At 41.1% G+C, this 10000-nt stretch overlaps 1 protein-coding gene across 6 annotated transcripts in view; it reads right to left on the minus strand.

Annotated features, from left to right (window-relative positions):
- Positions 1 to 597: 597 nt before the first annotated feature.
- Positions 598 to 10000, minus strand: part of LOC122252199 (uncharacterized) — a 450493-nt gene continuing 441090 nt past the window's right edge. For all 6 annotated transcript variants that reach the window (XM_086530452.1, XM_086530453.1, XM_086530450.1 and 3 more), the window contains 9 exons: positions 8562 to 8643; positions 8033 to 8179; positions 7733 to 7788; positions 7332 to 7463; positions 6944 to 7126; positions 6577 to 6758; positions 6128 to 6282; positions 4754 to 4832; positions 598 to 3627 (listed from right to left, as the gene is read on the minus strand). In XM_086530452.1, coding sequence (XP_086386578.1) covers positions 2460 to 3627; positions 4754 to 4832; positions 6128 to 6282; positions 6577 to 6758; positions 6944 to 7126; positions 7332 to 7463; positions 7733 to 7788; positions 8033 to 8179; positions 8562 to 8643 — 2184 coding nt within the window. In that variant the 3' untranslated portion in view covers positions 598 to 2459. The remainder of the gene's footprint in view (positions 3628 to 4753; positions 4833 to 6127; positions 6283 to 6576; positions 6759 to 6943; positions 7127 to 7331; positions 7464 to 7732; positions 7789 to 8032; positions 8180 to 8561; positions 8644 to 10000) is intronic.

A 10000-nucleotide genomic window follows, 5' to 3' on the forward strand; every position in this document is an offset into this window, starting at 1 on the left:
TAAGAGATAATAGTGTATTTGAAACGGATTTGATTTCTATCTTTATTTCTTATGTGGCGCTTTTTTAAGTGAGTTGTGAAAAAGACACTACCTCCTATTGGGAACAGTATCTTGCGCATGCAAAGCTTTTAAGTTATCATAGATTCAATAATAGAAAAGAATGTGATTGATAAAACTGCATTTATGTTGTAAAAAAAGTAGGATATAAAATGTGTAGTTCTGCCTGTTGCAAACACACACACACACACACACACACACACACACACACACACACACACACACACACACACACACACACACACACACACACACACACACACACACACACACACACATATATATACATTATAATATATATATATATATATATATATATATATATATATATATATATATATATATATATAAATATATATATATATATATATATATTATATATATATATATATATATATATATATATATGTGATATAGATAGATATACAGATATAAAGATATATATACACATACAAAGTGAGAGAGATGAATAGATGGATAAATACATCCACAAAGGCATACGCAGACACACTGACTGGAGACGGAGACGGAAACACAGTAATCGAGCTTTGCTTTATTTCTATGTCCTACAGTAAGATCACATTGGGTCTTTAAACTTAATAGCTGGGTTGTAATATAGATGTAAAACAAGATCACATCAGGGCTTTGAACTTAGTATAAACAATGCTGTAATACTCTTAAATCATTAAAACCAAGACACTCTTCTAAGAATATGTGAGGGCAAAAATGGTCTATCTGCATAAATAATCATTGGAAGAAATCTGTTTGTCATGACATCATCATCGTCGGCCAGAAGGAAATTCTGTGTTTTCAGGAAAGGATTCACTGTATGGCAGTCTCCCTTATTTGCAAAAAAACAAGTAAAAAGAGCCTTGTACATAGTTTCCCTAAAGCACAAAATCATTGCTTCGCCGTTTAATAATATACATCGGATGTTACCCCTTCCACGTGGGCAGACTGACCCTTGTAGCCCTAGCACAATTAGCACTTTGCACACTGGGTAGAAAAACAGGCAACGCATGGCACCACTTTGCATATGTTGACGTGTGTGATCCTGCATATGTTCATGCAGAAATGGCCACAAAATAACAGATTTCTGCTGATAAAGGTTGTGGCCACATTCTTTTTGTGCCATCAACTCCCTCCTCTAAAGTGACTTGGAATTTATAACAACCACTATGGCCTCAATTTTTACAAGTTTCGTATTACATTAAGAATAGTTTAATCCATTAACTATTATGTTACTGAGAAACATGATGACTACCTGATAAGTCATAAGAACATAGATCACAAGACCGCAAGTCGAGCAAACCGGCCCGCTCGCGGCAACAACAGAAGGCATGTAGGAGTTGTGTCATTGGTCAGCAAAGCCTGGCACATGCCTAGTGGCCCATTTATTATCTATAACAGATGTTTTGCCATCTTTAACAAAACATATTAACTGTAATGACATATCATGTAACTTGAAAAACAATTAAATATATAAACAATCATTTTTTTGCGCTTTTCATTGTGCATTTAATAAATTACATTAATTCTGGACTCTCAATAGGGTATAAGCTCTGTAGTTGAATCTGCAAATATGTCATGCTCTTATTGGATATATTACACTATAGTGTGAGTGATAATATATATGTCGTATTTTCAAAGTTACACAGCAAACATTATGTACAACCAACGGCTGAGTCCTTCATACAACCATTTCATCCTTAGGTAACGGTGTGTAGGTTATGGTACAGCTCAGCGTTGACCTAGGCTTGGACTTTTAATCGTTGCGTCACTCTCTAAGAATGACACTTACACTCTTGCATGTACTCAGGTAAATATATATATATATATATATATATATATATATATATATATATATATATATATATATATATATATATATATTCATAGGTGCCACAGGGAAGTGACCCAGTAAACATAGGTCTGATAAGGCAAAAAATCGCCCCAGAATGCTCCTATTGCTTGTGTTGGCACGGAGGCAAATAGGACACCGGGAGAAACTCTGGTCTTCCACGGGAGACTTACAGACTTCCCTAGGGAGCCCAGCTGCTTTGGCTGACTGCAGCTAGTGGGCAGAATAGGATCCGTTGTGTGGATTTACACAGCTTGACTAGAAAATAAACACAACACAAACAAGCCATCAAATGATTCATCTGGTAAATGGTACTGGCCTTTTCCCTCCCGTCGAGGAAATCTGCCTTAGTATTCTAAGCAACTGGAGCTAAAGGCTCTGTAGTCTTAAGGACAAGTTGTGGATCTGCATTTACACAAGTGGAAGTTGTACCATGAGAGAGATCACTTGTTATATGGCAAGTTAGAAAGCTGTGGCAGTGCTTAATCGTTCGCAGTCGTTCGTCAGTTGTCGGTCGAGATGAAGGAGATGAACTGTGTTGTCACAGCTCGTGCATCTCAGAGCTAGAGGTGATGTCTACATCCTCAGACCAGCTCACATCCCCGGTGGTACCATTGTTGTGGGCGTTCATGTTATTGTCGTCAGAGTCTGAGGATGGCGCAGAGGGAAGCCGGCGGCGCATGGGGCGCTTTCCTGGCATCGGTTTGGGCTCTAATGACAGCGGGTCGCTTGTGTACTGTTTTAAGAGCTCGTCTGTGATCATAGCTTCACCAGCACCCTCCTTGGGACACCAGGGTCCACCCTTGTGTCCTAGGGTTTGGTGGCTAGTAGCATCTTTCTTGTTATGATGTTCACCCTCACTGCTGTCACTGTCAGAGTCTGTGGATGAGCCACCTTTTATAAGGTCACACTGAGAGAGTTCAGAGTCACTAGCAGCTTCTGAGCTACTAGTAAGTCCAACTCCGGACAACTCCACAACCTCAATGAACTGATGAGTTGGTGTCTCTTCATACTCGTCCTCCTCAGGATCTTCCAGGAGGTGGTGTTCTATTCTTCCTCTGACTGGGGACCCATTCTGGCGAGGGGCATGGCCCTTGGTGGGTGACTTTGGCTTGTGGACTGGTACTGTCCAAGCTAGACCGGTCGGTGACACCCGCTCCACTTCGCTCCCTCCCTCGCTGCTTTCGGAGGCACTGCGCCCGGACTCTGGCTGACTGCTGTGGCCATTAGAGTCAAGAGACTTTCCATTTATTTCACCAGCTTTGCCGTTCATCCCTCTAGCTTTCCCAAAAAAATCCTTCGGCTTTCCATTAATGTTTTTTGATTTGCCATCCATGTGAATTCCATTCTTATTAAGGCTGTTGGTTCTGTTGTTATGCATGACTCTTCTGGCCTGTGTTGGTGTCCGAGGACGGTCTGCGGCACTTAGGGAAGCTGTCCGGTGTGGTCTTGGTCTGGGGGACGGTGGCAAGTCCAGAAAGCTATCATCAGATTGCGAGTCATTCAGATCCAAAATGAACGAGACAGAGTTTGATTTCTCCACCACTGCCTTGACGCAGGGTGATGGCGGGGGTGACTCCAGAGAAAGCTCCTGCACTCTGCTGTCTCCGTTCATGCCGTCATCTGGCGATAGGCCTAACCTGGACCTACGCTTGCTGGCCTCGCCCTTGGAGGGTGACACTTTCCCTGATGGAGTACGGCCAGCTACCCTGCGGAGACACACGAAATGCATTAGAGAAAAGAGAGCGTAGGCTAGAAGCATGACATTACCTGCCTGTTGCCTCCTGAAATATATTGATTTTTTTTCTTAGATATTCTCGTTATAGGCCTTTTACCTGCTGTGAAAATGAGGTCATCATAAACCTGCATACACATAACAAAAAAGCTTTGACTATAAAGCCATTGCCAAAGCTAATACATCTCTCTGTCTATACATATAAAAAAAATGCCTGATCAAGGGTCTCAAAAACTCTATTTTCTCCAAAGAAAAAGAATCAGGTACATGAACCAAATCAAAGAGTGAAAGCAGGTAACCTTTATAACATATGTGCTAGGGTAAACAATAACATTTATCTCTTGCGGATGTCATGCAAGGATGCTGAAGAACTAATCTCGATCCTGTTACTGAGGAATTAAGTGCAATAGTGAAAGGGGTGGGGGAGTTATATCATGAGAAAAACAATTATAATAAAAAATATCTTCTAATTGCAAAAAAAAGAAAAAAAAAAAAGAAATCACACGTGAGGGTGGAGCTAAATAACATTCACAACACAAAACTAAACACTACTATCACTCATAATTATCGAAAAAACTCCTTACGTGAAGTATTAAGATGGTGGTGCTTTAAGACTATCATATAGCATCAAGAATTTCAGATATTGTAAAATTTAAAGTGTAACTCTTTAGATATTAATAAAAATGCTTTAGATTACAAGGTACCCCATACTGTAGTTGGTTGAGAGTGCTTAAGGAAAGTGGTTACTCAGATGGTGATATATACATCTGCATTCTAATTTAGAAACAACATTGCTTAACAATATCTACTCTTAGCTGCGTATGCTTCATGATACATAGGCAACAAAATTCATCAATAGCGGGTAAAGCAGCCAATATATGGCACCAAAAACATTGTCTAAGAAAAAATGCAGACATAACATCTTTGAACTACAAAATTTATTGATCAATATCTTGTTTTGTGAAATATTGCCAGTTGAGGGGTGTGTTCTTGCAACTGTGTGCTTGGGACAAGTCAAAGTGCCCGAGGAGTAACTTAAGTGCGAGATTGGTGCGGACGTGACGGGCAGTGGGTGACAGTCGTGGTGCAGGGATACGTACCTGGGTGATCGGGGGGCAGCCTGAGGGGAGGACGCCCCCTCTTGGCGCCGTGCTGATGCAGGAGATCGGCTCACAAGATCTGTAAAAGGTGACCCGGGAGTCAGGTGTGCAGGCCGGTGGTCAGACCAGAATAAAGACTAAAGCATGGGGTGGGGCCGACAGCGGCTTCTGTGCCGGTGAGAGAACTCTATCACTATGATTTGGTTGACTCGAATCTCGGGCCTCTTGCCCTACTCTCCAATGATTTGGGTTGTATGTCTGCATTTGTGGATTTATAGAACAAGCACCTGTATTACTGTACCATTATAGATCAAACAATTGTACTTCAATAATTGCTATGAGATTAACTATTTAATGAAGCTTTCACTATCCAATACATGTAAACATGCAGCAGCAATACAGTATTACAAATATGACAAATACTGCCAAAATGATGATTATGCTGGAGGGAATAACGAAGCATTCAGCCCTTAGCTTTTGTTTTTGGATGATGTAGTTTTCATGTATGGTAGCTGGTCTTACCATCGGCTTCATGTGTGCATGTGCAGCATTCCACAGTATTATACAAAGGTAGAAGGTTTCCAGTTATCATGGGGAGCTCCACAAAAAATCCTATTTACCAGTGTATCAATATCCAACAGTAAAATGAGAGGCCATACACATTGCTGTTTTGGTGACCAAAAGTCCTTCAACCTCCACCAGAATGCAGTGCTTTGGATAGAACTTCATGCAAAATAAATGTCTGTGGAGGCAAGCACATGCAGCCTAAGCCTGGCAGATAGACACGTGACTGAGCTCACCAAGTATAAGAAGCGAAATGAAAGGAAATACACATGAACAACTTAAATGCTACAGATCCTTCATCAAAAACAAGGAAAAATTCCCATTTAGATATCCATGACATGTTTAAATCACAGATGTTCAACAAATGAGGATCTACCTGGTCTACTGCCTCCAAATAGACATCTGAAGCCTTGTAAAGAAGTATGTGTATTTCAGCAGAGTACATATTAATTTACAGGGCTGTACCACACTGCTACTTATCAGAAACACTGAGCAGTCTACAAACCCACCATGGGACTGATGTTGTTACTACCACTGTCTCTTTGTTGCTTTAAAGCGTGAAAAGTTACTAGCCATACTACCCAGACCCGTTATCATATGAAATCCGCTAACAATATATCAAAATACATATTTTAAACATATGTATATATATATATGCATGAGTGCTAATGTAGCAAGAATCTCTGATACATTACAAGATCAAAGAATAAAGAGTCAGGATTTTAAGGGAAACTGTGATATTCAAAATCATAAAAGAGATATCCGTCTAGCAGCTGTTTTCGTATGGGACAGCTAGCAAAGCAAACATACCGAGGGTGGAGGAGGAAGGCATCGAAGTCGACATGATCTCCTCGCGCTGTCGAAGCTTCCATGCTAGTTCCTCATTCTCGAGGCTCAGCCGTTTATTGATGTTGGACTCTCTCTGGTAGGTCTCGATTAAGAGTCTGTGTTCATTGACCAAATGTCTGCGAAGTAGATTGAGGGGTAAGGATTATCTACAGGTGAGTGTATGGGAGTATCATTTGCTTACGGCTGTAGAAGTTGGTGTCATTTTCATCAAACTATACATCCGACTTTTAAAAATCATATGAACAATATATCATGAAGTAGAGATTAACAAAATTCACTTCAGCAACAGTTGAAATTTCTTTAATTGACAGATAGATACAAAATTCCACAAAGCACGAGTACTGCCATCAGCTGTCCTCTTTCCTTCCATCATCCTTTTCAACCCCTCGACTAAATGCTCTCTTACTGACCTTTCAGACATAGATCTCTTCTCCATCTGTGCCTGGAGGTCCTCAGTCTTAGCCTGGAGGGACTTCGACTTTTCTCTGGCTAATTCCAGGTCGTTGGTGAGCCGGTCCATTTCCACCACCTGGCCGCGCAGGTCATGGATCTCGGCGTTTCTCATTTCCACCACTGTCTTTAGAGACTCGACCTGTCAATGAAGGCATTCGGGTCAAGAATGGTAAGTGCAGGACTCTATGATAAGACTACTTGTAATACAGTATGAGACGCGACACCAAAGAATACACACGCTGCAAGAAAAGCATGAATTCTTAGACCCAATAGGCCTATATACTTCTGAAAAGGAAAAAGCTCAAAATCCCTTCAGTCCCTCACCTCACTCTTGAGAGAGGTGCACATCTTCCTCAGGGCCAGCAATCTGTGGTCAGTATCATTAAGCAGCGTCTCCTCCAGCTTCTTCGATTGCAGCCTCAGGGCCTCCTGTTCCTGGACTAATCTATCGTTGGCGATTTCCAGTTCCGACTCCCGAGCGCGCCTCGATGATTCCAGTTCGCGGAGCTGGAGGAATTTAGATTCACGTTAGGAGGGAACTCACAGGGGAAAAAAAGGCTATAATTGAAAAATCCAGATCTCATTCATCCTCTTTAAGAGCAGACCGAGAAGGACTCTCTTCATCTTGTTTATCAATCGTTTGCTCTTCCTCAACTTTCAATCAATAAATGTTTCGTTTTTCATACTTGGTATCATAAGACTGCGGTGTTACCTTCTGTGTGTGTCGTGTGTTGAGTTCCTGGACAGCGCACAGGTGCTTTTCATGCTGGACGTCCAGCTTACTGCGCCACTCGGCTTCCATCTGCTCCAGTTCGGCGGAGTGGGCACGGCTAAGGTCTTCCCTCTGTTGAAAATGCGGAGAGTTGAGTGTCATTTCCACATTTTAAGAGAGGATATTATACACGTGTAAACAAAGCCAATAACCGTGAAATATTATTTCTATAAAACACTCTAGTGTAAATAAATTAAACGAAAGGACTAAAGCTTTTCGCGAGATCAAAATAACTTCAACCCTTTTACTTGGATATCTATCATTCCTAAAGGGTATCATAACCAAAAGCATGCACATCAGGAACTCGATTATATAATGATAATTAGATTTTGTTGCATTACCTGTGCCTGCTGCTCCTCTGCGAACTTGGCCATATCTTTGCGCTGTTTCTCCAGAACTGCAAGAAAAAATGGGTGTAATAAGAATAATACTAAAAATAATAATAATCTTCACCATCATCATAATCACAACTATCCTCATGATCAGCATAATTTCTCATTTCATTCATCATCATCATCATCATCAGTCGTACTTGCACACATCTTATCATGTCTCGTAACCTTCACCACCTTTATCATCATTTACACTAGTAATATTCATCCTATTCACGTATTCATTTTTAATCGGCAAACAGGACTGACCCAGATCGAGTTCATGCTGGTGCTGTTTGTTAAGCTGTTCGAGAGCCTGTCGCTGCTTCTGCTCCAGCTGCTGCACCTTCTGCTCGTGCTCACTGGCGCTCTTCTCGGCTGCCTCCTGAAGCCTGCGCACGGCTGCTGAGCTCTCGTCTGTCCGGGGGGAGAGGCTCGTCAGTTAGAGAAAGAAAGGTAACGAATGTTGTTCATTATATAAGAAATTGGAAATAAACAAAGGGGGGATGTCAATTATAAAAGGCTGGTAAATAAAATAAAGTCAGATGTCTCATAGAAGGGTGAACAAGGCTGACACGTATTTGTAAAAAGCTTTAAGAAAAAGGGTTGGTGAGCAATAAACAAAAATAGTTCTACAAAAGAAATCATTTCATGAAAAACGAGATCCTATTAGTGTGTATACATATACATATACATAGACATACACTAGTAAGTTCTTTTTTTTTATTCGTTGATTTACTTTGAGGAACTAACTGCCATAACTCGTCTCGAAGCCAATATTCAATTCAGATTTTCTTACCAAGGTTAAGTCTGGCTTCTGTGAGCTGGGCCGTCAGTCTCACCACCTCCGCTTTCAGCCGTGGCGTAGAGAACGGTTCATACTGAAAAAAGGAAGGAAGGCGTCAATTATCGTGATGCGGTTGTAGTAACGCCTATGCTAATACTACCAATAAATGTAGGACGCACTACTATAACATAGTACAGATATTTTGCAGAATCCACGAAAAGCTAACTTACATGGAGCATAATTAAATAAACATTATATATATATATATATATATATATATATATATATAGAGAGAGAGAGAGAGAGAGAGAGAGAGAGAGACAGAGAGAGAGAGAGAGAGAGAGAGAGAGAAAGAGAGAGAGATAAATGGATATAGATATAGATATACACGCCCCTCGCTCAAAAATAATAATTATAATGCCACAATTATTAACAGCCTTCATAATACAGAACATAAAAACGTGCTGTCTCATCTAATATAATTTAAAAAAAACAGGCCTAATTAACCCCACTCCTCCCCTCTCCCCCACCCCACATCCCGCGCAAAAATCGCATTTAATTATCCAAGTTGGATAATACGGTCCGACGATCCACCACCGATCGGAAATCGACTCGAGGATATAATTAATCCAACACAAAATGCGGTTGTTCTTTCACCCCATCAGCGAAGGGGATGAAGCGTAAGGTTATCTGAGCCACGTGTTGAGAGAGACGGACGTCTTGTTGCAATACAGGTTTTCTGTTGAGTGTGTAGTAGGCTGTCATTTAAGTTTATTTATGTTATTTTCATCGCATCATTTATCCTTATTGTTGTATTGTCGGGTATAATTAAATGGCAGCAGAAAAATAGCTGGGATTTAAGAGGAATCTACGAAATATCTTTGTACATCTCGGTAAACGGCCGAAGAGGATAAAGACGTCTGTAAATAGTGCTGTATAAATAATCATTCGTCTGCCTGATGACACTAAGCCTCAAACCAGGACCAATAAACTGAAGTCAGTCAGAGGAGGAAGAACAGTTTACACACACAAACAGCCATCCATACAAATAGCTATATTCAGGCGCTCACCCTCACACGCAAACACACACACGCGAAACGGTTAGGAGAAAGAGGGAGAAAAGAAGAAAGAGGAGGAGGAAGAGAAAGGGGTAGCAAAAAGAGCAGGAGACAGAGGAAGAAGAGGAGTAGGAAGAAGAGATAGGAGGCGGAGGAAGAAAGAGGAGGAGGAGGAAGAGAAAAGAGAAAAGGAGACGGGGGGGAGGAAGAGAAACACAGAGGAAAAAAAACATAAATAAGAAAGAGGGAGCAAAGAAAAATAAATAGAAAAAAAAAACGAGAAAGAAGGAAGAGGAGGGGAGGGAGCAGAAGAGCACCAGGGCCTTTGCCGGGCAGTAGACGCTCCACCGCCGTCGAACCAGGAGGTGGGAGCGTCAGGTATCATCAGGTGAT

Source organism: Penaeus japonicus, unplaced genomic scaffold (genome assembly GCF_977035675.1).
Source record: "Penaeus japonicus unplaced genomic scaffold, GWHDUDI00000001_assembly GWHDUDI00000033, whole genome shotgun sequence".
NCBI lineage: Eukaryota > Metazoa > Arthropoda > Malacostraca > Decapoda > Penaeidae > Penaeus > Penaeus japonicus.